The 20,780-nt window shown below is 39.1% G+C and overlaps 2 protein-coding genes across 2 annotated transcripts; one reads left to right on the forward strand and one right to left on the reverse strand.

Moving 5' to 3' along the window:
• The first annotated feature begins 1,977 nt into the window (after nucleotides 1-1,977).
• Nucleotides 1,978-2,936, forward strand: LOC111408496. The gene is made up of 3 exons (XM_023038246.1): nucleotides 1,978-2,148; nucleotides 2,241-2,612; nucleotides 2,727-2,936. Exons 1-3 carry the CDS (start codon nucleotides 1,978-1,980, stop codon nucleotides 2,934-2,936), a joined length of 753 nt encoding a protein of 250 aa, XP_022894014.1.
• Nucleotides 2,937-17,012: 14,076 nt separating this feature from the next.
• Nucleotides 17,013-18,187, reverse strand: LOC111408497 (glycine-rich protein 5-like). Its single transcript, XM_023038247.1, has 4 exons — nucleotides 18,183-18,187; nucleotides 17,533-17,667; nucleotides 17,361-17,441; nucleotides 17,013-17,163 (listed from the first exon to the last, which is right to left on the reverse strand). The coding sequence occupies exons 1-4, from the start codon at nucleotides 18,185-18,187 to the stop codon at nucleotides 17,013-17,015; spliced, it is 372 nt and encodes a 123-aa protein (XP_022894015.1).
• Between the last annotated feature and the right edge of the window lie 2,593 nt (nucleotides 18,188-20,780).

A 20,780-nucleotide genomic window follows, 5' to 3' on the forward strand; every position in this document is an offset into this window, starting at 1 on the left:
TGGGATCTCAAAATTTGAGAGGCTTTAAACAAAACTGTTAAAGAAATTTATCTTCACCTAGCCATTGTTAAAGGGCTTTGAAGAGAATCCACAACTTCATTTTCTTCAGTCCTAATGGGAAAATTTTCATATTGAAGAAATTAAGTATGATCCATTTCAAAACTTCAAAAATCAAATATTTATCAAATTTTATTTATGAAATAATAATAAAAAATTGTTTTATTAATTAAATATATTAAGGTTACAATTCTATATTATTTGGTTATAAATTATTTCTTGATCACGAATAAGAAATCTTGTAGGTCGCAAATAATTTTATGTTTATAAATCAAAAAATTTATTGGGCATAATTTATTCATCGGTTACTGATATTGCCAAGTTGTATACTCGAGGATTGACATGTCTCGACGACTATTATCTCGAGGACATTTTGAATCTCATAATTTCATTCTGAGGTATAGTCCCCGGGGTTTATATGGTCTTCAGGGTGTTTATCCTGAAAACTCTACTCTATCTCCTAAGCCCATAAGTCCTCGAGGTTAAGTACTCGAGCACTGTCCTTCCAGCCAAACTTTTCACCCGAGCCCATAGTAAGTCTTACCTTCTAAGGATCTCAATATGATTCAAACATTTCCACCCAGGACTCCTACATCCACAAGAACTCTATGTCAACAATAGTATCACTGGTCATGCAATTATATTACAAATAGTATACTTCTCTCAGGCAGGACTCTATTAGATAAGAATGTCCAACTTATTCGATCCTACTAGGAGTGCACTACCTACCGCTATAAATACACGACCCAGGTCCATTATTCAGGTACGTTCTACATACACAATTTCCAGCATATATTCTTCTTTGCATCCCTTTTCTGAATTAAGTATCGGAGGGACGACGAGCACACACCTCGTTACCTTTGTTTCAGGTATTTGGAAGGCTTTGTTCGTGTCATCTTCAGTCATCATCCTCCGGATCCGCCAGGTACCACTTTTGGTAGCATTATTGGCGCCCGTCTGTGGGAAACACTACCAAAAGCCATGGTTAACACACAATCAGGTCTTCTTCCCGTAAGCTCATCAGCTCCCATCCCTCAACCTGCCTAAGATCAACAGGCTCCTCATGAAGAGTCGTCAGGAGTGCCCGCACCTCTGCCAGCGGTCATCACAACTGAAGCCTTTGAAGAACTTTGTCAGCAGGTTGCCACGCTCACACAACTATTAAGTCAAAGAAATTCACATCCGTTGCCAGCCCAGGCAGAGCATGGCAGTTTTATGCCTGATGCTCGAGCACAACCACCAAACCCCGCAACTGGCGGAGTAGGAACCTCGGGTATTCACAATATGGCCTCGGGCTCAAGATCGGTCGCCATGGATTCCGGTGAAATTGCCCAGATCATTCAAGAAGGAATTACAGCTGGCCTGAAACGGAATGCTCGGGGACCAACGAGTTTCACCCCTAACACTCCATTCACACCAGAGATATTGTTATATCCCTTGCCCGACAGATTCAAATATCCCCGCATTAAAGAGTATGATGGGACGTCCGACCCCATCAACCACCTCAATGTATATACTGATGTCATGAACTTGCAAGTTGCGCTGGATCTGGTTATGTGCAAAGCCTTTCCACAAACACTTACTAATGCTACTAGGGATTGGTTCTCGACATTGGAGCCCAACTCCATAGCCTCATTCTCAGATTTGGTTGATAAGTTCTCAGCCTTCTTTGTGAGTAGCGAACGAATCAGGAAGACCGCAGCCTCCCTTATGCAACTACGCCAGGGGCCAAATGAAACCCTACGAGGTTTTATGACAAGATTTAACAAGGAAAGACTTCAAATACCTGACTTCCATATTACAGCAGCAGTTTCTGCCCTTACCTATGCCATAAGGTGTGAGGCCTTCAAAATGCCTTTATCAAAGACCCCACCATAGACAGTGACCGAGCTCCTTAACCGAACTAAAAAGTACATCAATATGGAGGAGACATTGAATCCAAGGAGAGCTGGTCCCCCTCATGAAAAGGTCAAAAACAAGAGGCAACATGATCCCGTTCCCCGGCATGAACATTCTCGGGAAAAGCACAAAAATGAGGCGCCTTCAGAATCTCTAACTCGGTTGAACACCTCTAAGACAAACATCTTGATGGCGATTAAGGATATGAAAGAATTAAAGTGGCCTTCAAGGATAAAGTCCCCCCTGACACAAGAGATGGGAGCAAATATTGCGAATTTCATTAGGATCATGGGCATACCACGAAGGATTGTCAAGCTTTGCAGCGGGAGATCGAAGCTCTCATTAAAAGAGGATTCTTAAGGAATTACATTGGACATGATAAATGCCCGAGGAATGATCGTGATAATCGGAAAGAGCCTAGAACCGGAGGCAGTGCTCAACTCACTGCCGGGACAATTAATATTATCGTCGGGGGCATAGCATCTGGAGGAGACACAAATAGTGGGCGAAAGCAGTATGCCCGCCAACATGCTCATACCCCAATGGAATCTCGTGATGAAGTTAAAGACATCACTTTTGGGGCAAGAGATTTGGAACAAATTTCATATCCTCATGATGATACCTTGGTCGTCTCTACGGTTGTGGCTAACTTCGAAGTAAAGAGGATCCTGATTGATAATGGGAGTGCAGCAAATATACTCTTGCAGAAGGCTTTCGCCAAAATGGGGATCTCTCCCAAATAGCTCAAAGTAGTAAAAACTCCTCTACAGGGATTTGGTGGTGGAGTCATTATCCCTGAGGGTATCGTCAAGCTCCCGCTTACATTAGGATTTGGTAATATACAAGTGATGGAGATCACTCCATTCCAAGTGGTTAATACCCCAATGGCCTACAACATCATTCTGGGAAGACCCCTACTGAACAAGATCCAGGCTATTGTATCAATTTTCCACCTCGCCATGAAGTTCCCCACAGATTAGGGCATCGGAGTAGTTAGAGGAAACCAAACGGCTGCCAGACAGTGCTATGTTACTAGCATCCGAGGAATGAGTACAGACGTCATGCAACTTTCAGACCTCGAGCTCGAGCCAAGGGGCAGATTGGCCCCCGTTGAGGAGTTAGAAGTGGTCGAGCTCGAGCACGAGAAAGCCATCACTATTATCGGGATCTCCAGGCCAACCTCCGAGAAGAAATCATCGATTGTCTGACCCGCAACATCGATGTTTTTGCATGGAAGGTAGATGATACGCCCGGGATAGACTCAGAAGTAGCTGTCCATAACTCAATATCAACCCAAAGGCCAAACTTGTTAAGGAAAAGAAGAGGTTGTTTGCGCCGGAAAGATGTGTGGTCATTCAGGAAGAAGTTGGCAAATTGGTGAGAGCGGGCTTCATAAGGAAAGTCCAATACCCCGATTGGCTCGCTAATGTTGTTCTTGTGAAAAAAGCCGTGGTAAATGGAGGCTTTGCATTGACTTCACAGATCTTAATAAGGAGTGCTCGAAAGACAGCTACCCGCTACCCAGGATTGATAATCTTGTGGATAGCACATCCAGACATAAGCTGTACAGCTTCTTAGACGCATTCTCAAGGTATCATCAAATCCTCATGGCTGAAGAAGACCAAGAGAAGACTTCATTCATGGCTGATTCAGCCATATATTACTATAGGGTGATGCCATTTGGGTTGAAAAATGCTGGGGCAACCAAGAGGCTCATCAACATAATCTTCACCAATTTGATAGGGAAGAACATCGAGGCCTATGTAGATGACATGGTTGTAAAGAGTAAGAAGGTAGAGCAACACATATCCGACCTTGAGAAGGTGTTCGTCACCCTATGAAAATATAAGATGAAGCTCAACCTAGAGAAGTGTGTGTTCGGCGTAACTTCGGAAAAGTTTCTGGGTTTCATGATCACTCATCGGGGGATTGAGGCCAACTCCAACAAGATTCAGGCTCTAGCAACAATGGAATCATCAAGGACCAAGAAAGAAGTTCAAAAGTTGACAGGCAGGGTAGCCGCCTTAAACAGGTTCATGTCCCGAACAGTAGACATGTGCTTTCCTTTTTTTAAAGCCCTTAGGGGTAATCATTGCTTTGAATGGAATGAGGAGTGCGAGAAGGCTTTTCAGGAGCTCAAGCAGATATTGGAATCTCCTCCTATCCTCACCAAACCCGAGCCCGGGGATACTTTGTATTTATACTTAGTCGTATCACAGAATGCAGTGAGTGATGTTTTGGTGAAAGAGGTCAACAAGGCCCAGCAACCCATTTATTACGTAAGCAAAGTCCTACTTGATACAGAAACAAGATACACTTTGGCAGAACAACTTGCCCTTGCACTGATAGTGGTAGCACGAAAGCTTCGACAATATTTTCAGTCACATCCTATTGTAGTGCTCACCAATCAGCCTCTAAAACACATTCTTCAGAAACCAGATGTCTCAGGAAGATTACTGAGGTGGGCAATTGAACTCGGAGAATTTGACATAGAGTTCAAGCCCCGTCCATCTATCAAAGCTCAGGCCTTAGTAGACTTCATTGCAGAACTCACCCAAGGCTTCGGGGGCCAGGTGGTAGCTCGAGCTTGACTACAGACGTGTGGTAAATTTTTGTAGATGGAGCATCAAACTCGTCGGGATCGGGTGTATGGGTCATAATCATAAGCCCGGACATGCTCATAGACATTCTGTGTCCATTCAGGTTCGAATTTGAGGCGATCAATAATGAAGCAGAGTATGAGGCCGTCATCATAGCCATAGAACTTGCCATCAATCTCGAGCTTGAAAATATCAAAATTTATAGTGATTCTCTGTTGGTGGTTGGACAAATTGAAGGGACGTTCGATAGGAAGGACGAGAAGATGAGCTTATACTGCTTGAAAGTGCATGATCTCCAGAAAAAGTTCAAGGGTTGTGAAATTGTGAAGATTACTCGGACTGAGAATTGTAAGGCCGATGCCTTGTCAAGATTGGTGTTCATGGAAATAGATGGACTTGACAGGATAGTCCACGTTAGAATTGTAATCGAGCCAAGCATCAATCAAACCGTAGGTGTAATGGATATTGATGATAAGCCATCGTGGATGGATCCAATAGTGGACTTCATAAAACATGGCAATCTTCCAGAAGATCCTCGAGTAGCAAGAAACATCCGGTCCAAAGCTCCAAGGTATTGCATGATTGAGGGAGTTCTACTTCGCAGAAGCCTCACACTTCCATAGAAGGGATATGTGAGAACCATCAAGGAGCTCGGGCATTAGCCTTCAAGCTCATAAGGTATGGATATTATTGGCCTACCATGAAGAAAGATGCCCAGGAATATGTCAAGAAGTGTGACAAGTGCCAGAGATTCGGCAATATCATCCATTCTCCCGCAGAAGACCTCACTAGCATTAGTTGTAGGGCCCCGTTTGAGCAACGGGGAATTGACATCCTTGGTCCCTTTCCAATAGCAAGGGGCAATTGAAGTTTGTGGCGGTGGCTGTAGAGTATTTCACTAAGTGGGTGGAGGCTGAGCCTTTAGCAACAATTTCAGAGCCTAAGTTGAGAAGTTTCATTTGGAGGTCCATCATATACAGGTTCGGGATACCGAAAGTCCTCATAACTGATAATGACAGGCAGTTTGACAATGCACAATTTAAAAGCTTCTGCTCCAACCTAGGGTTGATCACCGTTTGACATCAGTTTCCCATCCTCAAAGCAATGGTCTTGTCGAAGTGACCAATCGGATTATATTGCAAGACCTCCGTACAAGGATCGGAGATGTAAGAGGTTCTTGGTCTGATGAGTTATTTCCATACTTTGGACATATAGAACGTCCGATAGAACCACTATGGGGGAAACCCCCTTCATGTTGGCTTTCGGTATTGAGGCCACCATCCCTGTTGAAGTCAGGTTGCCCAGCCAAAGAAGGCTTAAGCCTGAAGATGTAGGGTGCACCACTGAACACCTTGACCTCTTGGAAGAAGTTCGGGATCAAGCAACTTTAAGAGTGGCCTCTTACCAAGATAGAACAGCAAAGTACTTCAATAAAAAAGTGAAGATGCGGAGATTCAGAGCCGAAGACCTTGTGTTAAGAAGGGCCGAAGCAGCGGATCATGCCCTGGGCAAGCTAGGACCAGTTTGGGAGGGCCCTTCGAAGTCATTCGACAGCTCCAAGGAGGTGCATACAATTTAAAGGATACATCAGGAAGACCACTTCCAAGACCATGGAACGTCGAGAATTTAAAAATATATTACAAGTAACATGTTCTTCCATTTTTCGGTAGTCAGGCCTGCGTGTCAAGGTTAATTTTTTCAGTTTTCAGGCCTGCGTGCCAAGTCTTATTTTTCGGTAGTCAGGCCTGCGTACCAAGATTCACGTTTTTAGTCGTCAAACCTGCGTGCCAAGTCTATTTTTAAAATATGATAAGAATTAAGTTATTCATCAAAATATGATCTAGCTACTGAAAGCCTTCCCCGCGCAAGCAATCTAAAAGCTTTGCCCCGCGCAAGCAACTCAAACCTTGCCCCACGCAAACAATCAAAAAGCCTTGCCCCGCGCAAGCAACTAAAGCCTTGCCCCGCGCAAGCAATCAAGCCTTACTCCGCACAAGCAACTAAAGCCTTGCCCCGCGCAAGCAACTAAAGTCTTACCTTGCGCAAGCAATCAAAAAGCCTTACCCCACGCAAGCAACTGAAGCCTTGCCCACGCAAGCAATCAAAATGCCTTGCCCCGCGCAAGCAATCAAAAAGCCTTGCCGCAGTAAGCAACATTAAAGCCTTGCCCCGCTCAAGCAATCAAAAAGCTTTGCCCCACGCAAGCAATCAAAAAGTATTACCACGAGCAAACTCATAGAGATTGTTACCAGGGCAAATGATACAAATAACATTCCCGACCACACAGTGCTCGATCAATGATGTGACAGATCTTATAAAAATGCCATCCTTGTCCTCGGGAATCATGTTATAGGTCGGTACCATACATTGTCATTAATCCTCGAGATAATCCCCCTACTAAGGAATGACCTGATCGAGTTACTACCTTTGTCCGAAACCTTTAAGAAATTGAGTCCTCGAGATAAACATGTACTATGCTTAAGCTCAATACATAATTTCGAACAATGATTTTGTGAAATTGAGTCATCGAGATAACTTATATGCTCGAGCTCAACACTGATCATCGAAAATGATTTTACGAAATTGAGTCCTCGAGATAAACATGAACTATGCTCAAGCTCAATACATAATTTCGAAAAATGATTTTGTGAAAATGAGTCCTCGAGATAACTTATATGCTCGAGCTCAACACTGATCATCGAAAATGATTTTACGAAATTGAGTCCTCGAGATAAACATGTACTATGCTAGAGCTCAATGCATAATTTTGAAAATGATTTTGTGAAATTCAATCCTCAAGATAATCCTATTGGTCAAGCTCATCAAAAATGAATCTTTGTCGTCGGATATAATATCTTAGGCGTCAAGGTTAAAACTTCATTTAGGCATCGAGATTAGCATTGAATCATTATCGTCGAGGTATTAACTAATTATCTTAATGGTCGAGTGCCACGCGATTTATGCAACGTGATTTTATATCGCAAGTGTACGGTGTCAAGTTTTGTAATATAGTAATAGATTAAAGAGTGTCGAACCCACAGGGATTGTAATTTAAATTTCACTAAGTACTACAATTGTGAAATTTCTACTTTATTTAGACAAATGTATGATTGAATGAATTTAATGTTTTATAAGTGAATGATATAAACTAAATCTAACGTGAATTGGATGCGACAAAATTGGAGAATGCAAATTTATCAAATGAGAAGGCTTAGGGATTGATTTCACCTAACTTTCAATTATGATTCAATGAATTCAAATTATTCCAATTAATTTTCTCATATTTAAAAGCAAGAATCCTAATGTATTTCTAACCCCCTCTCTCAAGCACCGATTAGAAATTAACCCTAGATCCCAATTCTAACATCTCTGTTCAAAATTGAAAATCAATAATTTAATAAAGATCCGATTCTTTTATGGAGTAAGCTTCACAGATTTATACTTTCTCTCGAAACTTATAAATTCTATGTTGTATCATTCTTATGATCACGCCTAAATTCCCACTCTCTCGAGCGTCGGAATTGACTAGCATCAAATCATCCAACTGTTGATTAGGCAATTGAAAGCTTTAAAATCATGATACAATTAAATATAAGCGGGAAAATCAAAGAAATAATTATAAAATCATCAAACCATAATCTTGATTCGGCTACATCAATCCCCTAGATAAATTGTTTAATTCATGGTGTAATAAATGAAAATCATACAAATTATAATAAACAACATAAGGAAAATGATAGAAAAAACTAGTCTATTGGGTAGATCTTCAATCTTCTTCCTTGATGTTGTTCCTCCTTCCTTTTGATGTTTGCCTCCTTCAAATTGTGTAGTTGAATTCTTACATCTTGCCCCCTTCCATCCCTCATGAAAATAGGGTTTTTAAATGGTATTTATAGTATGTTGGGGTTATTGGACGAATTAGGGTTGAATTAGACCAAGAAAAGATTCCAAAAATATAAAATCCTGTTTTTCCTCACAGGCGGTGCCACAGCACCCAAGATGGGTGCCATGGCGCCACGTTCACTGTTGTTTTCAGCATCTTGGGCGCCATGGCGCCCACTTTGGGTGGAAAAGGCAGTTTTCGCCTCTTTCAGTATTTTTAGCATAACTTCTTTATCCGATATCCGATTGAGATGATTCAAGATGCGTTGGAAAGGTAACTCAAAGGGCTATAACTTTTCTTCAAACATCATTTCCCAATTCGATCGTTTACTTTGTCAGAAATATGTCTCAATGTGAGACCAAAACTCCGGCGCGTAACTTTTCGGTTGGAAAATGATTTGTGATCATATTTTGACTAAATTTGATCCCTTGGACACCTTCCTTCATTCAATTGACTCCTAGCGATCTCGGATCTTCATTTTGAGTTTCGATACGACTTTTGATTAATTTCATTTTAATCCTCGAACTTTGGATCTCTTACATTTTGGTCATTTCATCCAATTTCGTTAACTTTTGCCTATTTCCTTCCTTTGGCCTCTTTTAGCTCTTGTTTTCTCCACTTCCATCAATCTACAAAACAACACCAAAATCACTTGTTAGCACTTCTAAAATACTCTCCAAGATAGCAAAATCATGAAATTAATGGCATAATATAATAAGTGTAAATCACTCATCAAACACCCCCAAACATAATCTTTTGCTTGTCCTCGAGCAAACACCAAAACCAATAAAAATAATTAATGGACACACAAGCACAACTAAGACAAACAAAATCACTTAAAATAAATTTCGCTAGATAGCTTGCCTTCATGTCTCAGGATTAAAAACATAACTTCGATTCCATGAATCACTTCAAAGCTATAATGCAAAAGCTAAATTCTCACCTATTCAATGCAAAACGAGTGTGTGTGTGTGTGTGTGTGGAGAGAGTCCAGTGCAATGCTGTACAATAATAAGTTGACCCAATTCCCGACCTTAGAAGTCAAATTTTTCCTTGCTTCGCTCGTGGGATTCACACACCCCCACACTTATATTTTCCTTTCTCTTTCCAATGGTGTAACCTAAGGTTAAATTTTCAATACTAATTTCTTACACCACTCAAGTTTGGTTAGATTTTACTGGTTGTAGTTCCACATGTCAAGAAATGAGGATTCTCCTTATTTTTGACTGCTTCAACCTCTCAGAATCAACCAAGTTACTGTTCTCTCATCAAAGGTCTAATCCTCTAAAACAAGTGTTCGGGGTTTAATCAAGGCATGTGATTTCCAAATTTATTTTTATTTTTTTCAGATATAAATTTTACTCCTTAATCATCCTTTGTGCAGACGTCCCTTCCTTAAGCTTTCTAAATGACCCTTGTAGCGAGTTTTAGGCCGATGACTCCCAAATCAGAAGACTTTAGGACACCAGGTTTTAAACCCTTATAGGCTTAATCACTCGAGTCATAAAGGCTACGAAGAGACAATTTACAATGAGATTATTAAAGTTGTCCTCATTGGGATCTTTTTTTTTTTATGCAATGATTAGTGCAATGCCCCTTATTAAACATTTATTCTCGAAAATTGACCTCTAACTTAAGGTTTTCACCCAATTTCATCCTATTAGTCTCAGACAATCCACACAAAATTTAGCACACGCTGAATCCACATATATCTCCAAGTTTCCTTACAACAGCTTAACCTACCAAACAGCCTATATTTGGTTTAAGGATATAATGATATTTAAAGGTTGTTTGAATTTAGCATCTAAGTTCTCTTTTTCAACCTATAAACGTGAATTAAGCTACTCATGCCCAACGCTAGTTAACTCACGTGCATAAATATTTTCCGTTTCACACGAATAAGCAAAAATTTAACTCGATCACATAACTCGTCCACAATTCATAAATCAACACATGTTCTCAATAATATATATTATCGCCGACAAGGCTTTCTAACTCACACAAGCATGCAAAATATTAATAATAAATTCATTTTTTTTAACAATACACACAGTTAAGAAATTAAAAACAAACACACAAATAAAATAAAATAATTTTTTTTTAAATGCACACAATTCACACAATAATAAGAAAATTAGGCAATTCTAGATAATTTATAATATACTCCCCCAAACTTAAACTAAACATTGTCCCCAATGTTAAATTAAAAGAAAATGAGCAGGACTTCCCTGAATTGTCTGAATTGCCAATGACAGTCTGTGCTCTGACGTTGAATTTGATGGACGCTTCTTCTAGCTTTTACCCCCAAACTTGAGATTTTTCATGTTCTCCTTGTCAAAGTTGGTATGATTGTTCCGTGAAGTTATGTTCCTGAAAAATCAAATTTAGATATTAAATACATGAAACAAGTGTTACTTAGCTCAAACATCAAATAACCAACTTGACTACTTATAAACCTAAGGGAAGATGGGATATGGCTGATGAATTCCTAAATAGAAATTATAAAATAATTGAAACTATCCTATTAATCAAAAATAGAAAACGAAATAAAAATAAAAATAAAATAAAATGCTTGGGTTGCCTTCCAAGAAGCGCTTCTTTATAGTCATTAGCTTGAGTTTGGCAATTGCATCATGGAACTTTAAAGAAGGCTTTTGATGCCCTGTCCATTTTTCTTCTTTTGATTTTGCTCTACTCTTCGTTGTTTCTCCAAATCTCGTCGTTGCCCTTTTCAATGTAATAGGATCTTTTTAGGCCATCCGATTCAAATTTAACAATGTAGACTTCAACTTCTTCATCGAACTTAATCACAAAATCAATTTGTCTAACATCAATGAATTCGAACGAATTTATGTTGCTTTTATCTTCATTGATTTCTACATCTTCGTTTGGTTCCTTTGTGATCAAGTTGTCATTCACTTCAGGCTCTTCTACGATTGTTGAAATTTCTTCGGATTGACCGATTGATCCACATTCAAGATCCACAAGCAACGAGGAATCTTTCTTTTTAACCCCTTCGAGTGGTTTGTATTTCCACCTTTTCAATTCATTCAAGTAACTCCAATCTCCAATCGATATTTTGCTCTCTTCCAAATTGGCCAATTTATTGTAGTACTTTGCAATCACCCTCTCATTCAACATAGGAGGACCTTTTCCCGTAAGTATGATGTCCTCATCCCAATCGTCAGGTGCATAATCTTCCAAAGGCATATAGTCTTCATCAGAGTTGTCAATCGCTTCTTGTCGGCATTTTAAATAATGTATAAACCTTACAATCTTTATTGTATAAGGGTTCATGGGTGTATGTCAACAGTACTCGATGTAATGCATCTCCTAGCAAATCTGACAGAAGACATTTTCTACAACCACGTCATTTGTATCCATGTTGAGATTACTTATTTCAATTGCTATGCTCTCTTGCCACTGTTGGAAACATGCATATATTATTGAGTAGTTCCTGAAAAGAATACCAAAAATGATCAGGATGGATAGCCAAAATTAACAAAAAACCAAAAAATAAATAAAAAAATCTAAATTAAAATAGAAATTACTTGGTAATAATATTAGTAAAAATCAAATTAAAAAACCCCGGCAACAGCGCCAAAAACTTGCCACGCGATTTATGCAATGTGATTTTATACCTCAAGTGTACGGTGTCAAGTTTTGTAATATAGTAATAGAGTAAAGAGTGTCGAACCTACATGGATTGTAATTTAAATTTCACTGAGTACTACAATTGTGAAATTTCTATTTTATTTAGACAAATGTATGATTGAATGGATTTAATGTTTTATGAGTGAATGATATAAACTAAATCTAACGTGAATTGGATGCGACAAAATTGGAGAATGCAAATTTATCAAATGAGAAGGCTTAGGGATTGATTTCACCTAACTTTCAATTATGATTCAATGAATTCAAATTATTCCAATTAATTTTCCCATATTTAAAAGCAAGAATCCTAATGTATTTCTAACCCCCTCTCTCAAGCACCGATTAGAAATTAACCCTAGATCCCAATTCTAACATCTCTGTTCAAAATTGAAAATCAATAATTTAATAAAGATCCGATTCTTTTATGGAGTAAGCTTCACAGATTTATACTTTCTCTCAAAACATATAAATTCTATGCTGTATTATTCTTATGATCACGCCTAAATTCCCATTCTCTCGAGCGTCGGAATTGATAAGCATCAAATCATCCAATAGTTGATCAGGCAATTGAAAGCGTTAAAATCATGATACAATTAAATATAAGCGGGAAAATCAAAGAAATAATTATAAAATCATCAAACCATAATCTTGATTCGGCTACATCAATCCCTTAGATAAATTGTTTAATTCATGATGTAATAAATGAAAATCATACAAATTATAATAAACAATATAAGGAAAATGATAGAAAAAACTAGTCTTTTGGGTAGATCTTCAATCTTCTTCCTTGATATTGTTCCTCCTTCCTTTTGATGTTTGCCTCCTTCAAATTGTGTGGTTGAATTCTTCCATCTTGCCCCCTTCCATCCCTCATGAAAATAGGGTTTTTAAAGAGTATTTATAGTATGTTGGGGTTATTGGACGAATTAGGATTGAGTTGGGCCAAAAAAAGATTCCAAAAATATAAAATCCCGTTTTTCCGCACAGGCGAGATGGGCACCACGGCGCCACGTTCACTGTTGTTTTCAGCATCTTGGGCGCCACGGCGCCCACTTCGGGTGGAAAAGGCAGTTTTTGCCTCCTTCAGTATTTTTAGCATAACTTCTTTATCCGATGTCCGGTTGAGATGATTCAAGATGCGTTGGAAAGTAACTCAAAGGGCTATAACTTTTCTTCTAACATCATTTCCCAATTCGATCGTTTACGATGTCAGAAATAGGTCTCAATGTGAGACCAAAACTTCGGCGCGTAACTTTTCGGTTGGAAAATGATTTGTGATCATATTTTGACTAAATTTGATCCCTTGGACACCTTCCTTCATCCAATTGAATCCTAGCACTCTCGGATCTTCATCGTGAGTTTCGACACGACTTTTGATTAATTTCATTTTAATCCTCGAACTTTGGATCTCTTACATTTTGGTCATTTCATCCAATTTCGCTAACTTTTGCCTATTTCCTTCCTTTGGCCTCTTTTAGCTCTTGTTTTCTCCACTTCCATCAATCTACAAAACAACACCAAAATCACTTGTTAGCACTTCTAAAATACTCTCCAAGATAGCAAAATCATGAAATTAATGGCATAATATAATGAGTGTAAATCACTCATCATCGAGATCATCAAATCATCTTTTGGTTAAACTCTAACATTCCTCGAGATGACATCCCTCGAGCCGTAAAAAAAAAGACCATATACACAAACAACATAAATGTTAAAACAAGTGATCGAGGTATATAGGTCCTCGAGAATTGTGATCAAGATCGAGCTATCATTTACAATAAAAATTTAACACAGGACAAAAGCTAGTACAATCATAACCTCAAGAAAAACACTTGATTACATTTCCAAAATGTGTTACAAAAAGTAAAAACAGAGCGCGAGGATAGGGGTGGGATTTGCCTAGCCTATATGCCCCAATGGGGGATCGAGGTTTGTAATATCGATCTCATCATCTGCATCCTCAACCTCTCCTCCCTCCATGCTATCATCTTCCTCATTCGGTCCCCCATCATCAGACTCTAAGAGCTCGAGAGTATCAGTAGTGGAGGGCACTATCTTCAGGCCTCAGGGATAACGTCAGGCAACCTTGGACGAAGAAAAGCTCGAGCCTCCTTAAAAGCATGGAGGTAGGCACCCGAGCCGTACTCGTCCTTGATTCTGTCGCAGTCCTCTGACGTCTTAAATTCTTCCCAAGCTCGCTCCTTGACTTTCGCTATCTTGTTCTCGAACTTTTTGGTCTTTCGCATCAGTTCGAGTTTAGCTTCCTTGGCCTCATCCTTCGTAGCCCCAGCCTCGTCCCTCAATTTCCTGTTTTCCTTATGGACATCCTCGTACTCCTTCAGCCAAGCCTCGTGCTCAGCCTCGAGCTCAGCAATCCTCATGTCTTTACTTCTCGGGGACTCCGTAATATCAACAATTCTCTTGGACTCTCCAAGACCTCTTTGGGTGACTCCTCGAGCAACACTCAAAACTTGCAAGCAATAAACCTCGAGCATCACATCTTGCACAGTAAACAAAAGAATTCAAAGTAAAAATATCGAGGATAACCTTCATTATAAGGAGCTCGAGGTCCTTGACGTCCTCATCAAGCTCAACATCCTCCCGATATTTTGTGACCAAGCTCGGGACCAGGGGGCACTTTTCAAACTCCTCAGTAATCGAAGCCACCGTAGGAGTGGTGTCGTCCTCAAGATCGACGACTTCAAAGGGAGCTCGAGGAGTGACCCTGGGAGTTGGAGACCTCTGGCTTTGCTGGAACGTCGGGCTCGGTAGCTCTGGTTGAGGTCGTGATGTTTCACTAGGACCCCTTTCCATGTGGTCAGATTGGGGGCCTCGAGGCCTCTTCTTGCTTTTCTTCTTCGTCTGGGGCTGGCCCTGAGGCTGGGCACCGGCCCTAGAATTTACGAAGTTACGCAATGCTCGAGGATCAAAAGACATTCCTGAAAGGAAAGAACAACACATTAGAACGAGCATAAGCTCGAGATATTCCAAAAGAACATGGATGGTAGAGGTAAACCCTACCCTCGATGCCTCTAACATCTGCCAGATCTATCACCTCTTCCCTGATCTCTTTCATGCTCGAGAACAGAGGGCACAGCTTCACCAGCATCCTCCTATCTCGCTCCAAATGGTCTGGATACACTTCACCCTCACAAAACTTCTCGGCATCGGGGATTCCCCACTCAGGCCAGAAAGGAAAGTCAAGGTCTCGAGCTATAACATAGAACCAACCCGCCCGCCACCCCTTCAAAGAACTAGACATCCTCGGGACCCTGAACCCTCCTATGGCCAAGAGGTACCCAAAGCATGTATATCTAGGGTACTTCTTGAGCTCGAAGACTAACTTGCAAAGGTCAACACAAGGGACGATGCCTAAATACCTACAAGCAATAAAAAATTATACTACCATTCTCCAGGCGTTGGGCACTAATTGCCCAGGGCACATAGAGTGCTCGACCAGTAATGCAGTAAAGAAAGGATGTAATGGCCACCTGAACCCAGCCTTAAGTGTCTCCCTAAAAATAACAAACTCCCCTTGTCGAGCCCTTACCATCCTATCCTCGAGGTTTGGACATCTAATGTCATAGTTAGGCATTAACCCATGTTCCCTAGCCGCAGCTATTGCAAGGTGTTCCTTCAAGGTACTGACCTGGTCAAGGTACTCCAAAACGACATCACCCGAGGACCTAGGTTTGGCGTCGATAGGAATAGCTAATGGTATTAACACCTTTCCTGAGCCCTCATTACCCCCCTAGCTTTCAGAACGATCACTACCCTCACTACCCGACATTGCTTAAATAGTACTAGAAAAATAACTGAAGTCTCGAGCCTTACCTAAAGAATTCTTGATGCCTAGATTAGGATTACTTTCCTCGAGCACGAGTTTGTAGAGTGGTTTTTCACAGTGAGTAAAAGTAAAAAATGAAAGGTAAATGAGGGTATTTATAGGGAGGGAATACGGAAGGCCAAAGTCGCTATCTTGAGCCATTCAAGATACGACACGTGGCACACATCCAAGCGCACCCCTCCATTGAGTGCTAGCTCTACGAAGGAGTGCGCGAGGTCCAGTGATATTGCCAAGTTGGATACTCAAGGACTGACATGTCTCGACGACTATTGTTTCGAGGACATTTTGAATTTTATAATTTCATTTTGCGGTATAGTCCCTGGGGTTTATATGGTCTTCGAGGTGTTTATCCCGAAGACTCTACTCTATCTCCTAAGCCCATAAGTCCTCGAGGTTAAGTACTCAAGCACTGTCCTTCCAGCCAAACTTTTCACCCGAGCCCGTAATAAGTCTTACCTTCTGAGGATTTCAATGTGATTCAAACATCTCTACCCAGGACTCCTACGCCCACAAGAACTCTATGTCAACAATTGTATCATTGGTCATGCAATTATATTATAAATAGTATACTTCTCTCAGGCAAGACTCTATTAGATAAGAACATCCAACTTATTCAATCCTACTAGGAGTGCACTACCTACCGCTATAAATACAGGACCCAGGTCCATTATTCAGGTACGTTCTACATACACAATTTCCAGCATATATTCTTCTTTGCATCCCTTTTCTGACTTAAGCATTGGAGGGACGACGAGCACACACCTCGTTACCTTTGTTTCAGGTATTTGGAAGGCTTTGTTCGTGTCATCTTCAGTCATCATCCTGGGGATCCGCGAGGTACCACTTTTGGTAGCATTGTTACAAATCTCAAATTTACAGGTCACTATTTATTTATCGGTCACACATAACAAATTTTATAAGTCACAACTCAAGTTTTTAGGTCACATTATCTATTGGTTATAAATTATCGATTGCATATTAGTTATTGACAACGGAATATTCAATTTATTGGTAACAATCTCAAATTATTGGTCACAATCAGCCAAATAATTGATCATAAAACATCCCCACCCTACGCCATCCCACCTACAACCACCACACCACTGCCACGATCATGATCGCCACAGCCACCATCAAATCTACCACCATCACCAGTAGTTGCACCACCAATAAAAACCACCCAAACCCTTAATACCACCAAAATATGGAAACTACCACCACCACTCCAACAAACAAAACCAAAGCCAATACCTCATAGCCAGTGCTAGATCCACCACTACCTGTACTAACCACCTAGAGTACCACTATCACCAACCCACCACCACACCAACAGCACCAGCAGCCAACCAAAGAACCTCCCCCCATCACCAAGGTCACTAGCTTCACTCTATCAACGTTGCCTCTAATTGTTATGAATTACAGAACTCCGACATAGTCCCTGCCACCACCAACCTCACTGTCACCGTCGTTGCCAAATCCACCACCAACACTAGTACCTCCACTAGCACCACCAACAAAAACCACTCGAACCCCAACAACATTAAAATATGGAAACCACCACAACCACTTCAACAACCAAAACTAAAACCAACAGCTCACCGCCATCGCCGGATCCACCACTACCATCTCTAGCACCACCACCATCATCAAAACCAACCATCGCACCAGCATCATTAGTAGCATCAGGCGCCACCATAACATTAGCAGCATCTCGTAAATTAATAGACCTTATTCCACACGTGAATAGATTTATTATATTCTAGAATAATATAACTTAATAAGTCTCTTTGTATATTCAAAAAAATTAATTAATCACAATGCGGCCATAGCAAACATTTAATTATGTATGTAATTCACGAGAATCCAACACATTTAACATTCTTCTCTTGAAATTAAAATTTTCTGCACTTCGACTAATGGGACACGGATATTCAAATCCGACTAGTGTTGATTGATGTCGAATAAAAATTTATCTAAGTTGACATCGGTGTTCAAGAGAACAAAATTAAATTATTAAATTATTTTAGCAACCATCTTTGACTAACTATTTTAATTCAAATGTTTAACGATTTCTTATTTTGGTTTATGAATTGCATAGGTGGTCATAAATTTTTGAGAACATTCTAAAGAATTATCCTGACGATTGTAAAATATAGTCAGAAAATAAGTTAAAAGTTGTGATGGTTACATATTAGATTTATTAAATTCATTTCGTGTAACCAATTTTATTTGTTATTGTTACCTCATCGTCTAGTGATTTTGCGAATTGAAATGTATATTTTAAAGTACAATGTTAGTACTTCAAAATGATATGAGAACATTCTTAAAAGTTCGAAAATTGTAATCCAAAATGTACTTGCCAACCAGTTGGGAGAACAAATTGCTGAATTATAAATTTTATTTTTTTGGGTCATGCATAGCGAAAAAAATTATTCTTCAATTCTCACCATGGATTTGCTTTGTGTTTTGAACAATGCCTTTGACAAAATCTGCAAGCTCATTTGCTGATCTTAGAACATGAACAATCACGATCTGCAATTCACAGTTGTCCAATTATATAACTTCAAATAAAAATCCACATAGGCAACAAGAATACGAATCTCTTATGAATTTTCAAACCCTAGCAACTTATTCATATAAGTCGAAATGGAGCTTGACCCATCCCTTAAACTTAACCCGGTGCAATATTTAATTAATCCAATTAATTGAATTTGGTCCATGAATTAATTATCTATAACGAGCAACCCAATTAATTAATTAGCCAACATTTTTCAATTAATTAACTGATAAATCTCATTTTTCTAGTTTTCATTTTGTATGTGACCTATTAGATTTTTTTATCACGAGACCAAATAATGTGAATTATTATTTTAATCTAATCAAAATTGATAAATTAAAATATCCATTTTGTAATTTATTACCAATTTATATTTGTCATCCTAAATTGACATCTAGCAATGTGTCAAGACAATACATGTGACGAAAAATGTCATGTGGTATGACAAAACCAAATTTGTTTATTTACGATGAAACTATAATCCTTTTGCCAATATGATTCGACTTATGAGTACATCTTGTAATACCTCGAGCTTCACGTTATACATATGGTCAATATGATTCATGCATTTCATGCTAATTACATTGTCATTAGCATCAATTTTCTAATTGCTTTCTCTTAAAACGGTATCTTCGATTGTTAAGGCTTTATAATTTTTACATGGTGATAAACTTCGACTCCTTGACCTAGGTGGTGAATTTTGTATTGAGCTATGATAAAAAATTAGGTTAACTAAATGTTGAAGATTAGATTGGTAAGTAATGCAATATCGGAAAGGCTGAAAATTTGTATTGACGAAGGTTTAAGCTTTCCATTCAGCTGATCGAGGTCACTTTAAACACTAGAAAGGTAATTACCATATTTGGGACATAAGACATGAAGTGACATAATCACGAAGTAATAATATATGTTTTATATGATGTTATAAATATGAAGATACGAATTGTTGAAATCAGTTGAGAATCGGGTAAGTAATCAAATGAATAGTTAAGGAATTGGCTCTATAATATGTTTTGGGATATTAGGGCAAGTAAAACGGATTTTTAAGACATTAAAATAAGCCAACAACACTTGATTTATACTTGCAAGGATAGATGTAAAAATCGGATTTTGCTATAAGGAACACCTTGATACGTAGTACACGTCATCCCTATTCATTTGTCTTTGTAATGGTCAATTCATTCACTCTTAAACATTATTCACGTCTATCACTCCTTTAAGACTTCTTATATGTGATATATTATCCCTAAATTTCATTAAAAAATAAAAAAAAACCCCCCAATGATAAGTAAGAAATCAGAATTTAATCAAAGGAGACAACACATACTTAACATGTGACGACTAGTCACTTTAAACTCTAATTCCTTCAACCTTAAGCCTCCAACACATCTTATAAGTCCTTAGCACTTTACAAAAGATATATATAACTCTTCTAAGTCACATATGGCTCCATATGGTGCAAGGGAGAAGTCAAAGTTGGCTGCAAGAAGCCACCTCCTACTTAGACAGCTGATGCTAGGAGACTTATCACTTTAATGTATAATTGCTTCAACCATAAGGCATCCAGCACGTCTTCTAAATCCTTAGAACTTTATATGGGATAGATGTGCATCTCCTAAGTGACAAATGACTCCATATAAGATAGGAGAAAAGTCAGATTTGGCTGCAAGGAGCCACATCCTGCTTGGACACCTCATGCTTGGGGAATACTTGTCTTGTAATCACAAATTCCTTCACCTTTAAGTATCACTCATGACCCCAATCCTTAAGACTTCTTAAATAGATCCTAAATAAGAGACATGACTCTGCAAAGACAGCCCCAACTGACCCCAAGTGGTGAAAGCAAAGGAAGCAAAAAGGGATAAGAAAACAAGAAGCTGAAAATTCTGGACAGCTTTGTTACTTCATAGTTTTGAGGTTTGTATCCATTATTTCTTAAGGGGTTTATGATTTCTTGAACTTCTGAACTTTCTTGTGATTAGGTTGGAGTGTTGTTAATGATTTTATGATGCCTAACTAGAGGTAATTAATTATAAGAATTTGAAAGAAAGTAATCTGGACAGAGATGAGGATTTACTATATTTGAATGGTTTAAACTTTGATTTTGGATAATACTTAAGATATAACTTGTATCTATGTAAATGAATGTTTTTATATGAGAGTTACAAGAATATAAATGGTCTTCTAACATCTTGAAATCTAATTGGTGACATGCTAGTAAAATGGAAACCGAAAACAGTCACAAGAAAAGAAAACTGCCTGATTTGGTGTGGTGAAAAGGGG

This window comes from Olea europaea, chromosome 13, assembly GCF_002742605.1.
Source record: "Olea europaea var. sylvestris chromosome 13, O_europaea_v1, whole genome shotgun sequence".
In the NCBI taxonomy this organism is placed as follows: Eukaryota; Viridiplantae; Streptophyta; class Magnoliopsida; order Lamiales; family Oleaceae; genus Olea; species Olea europaea.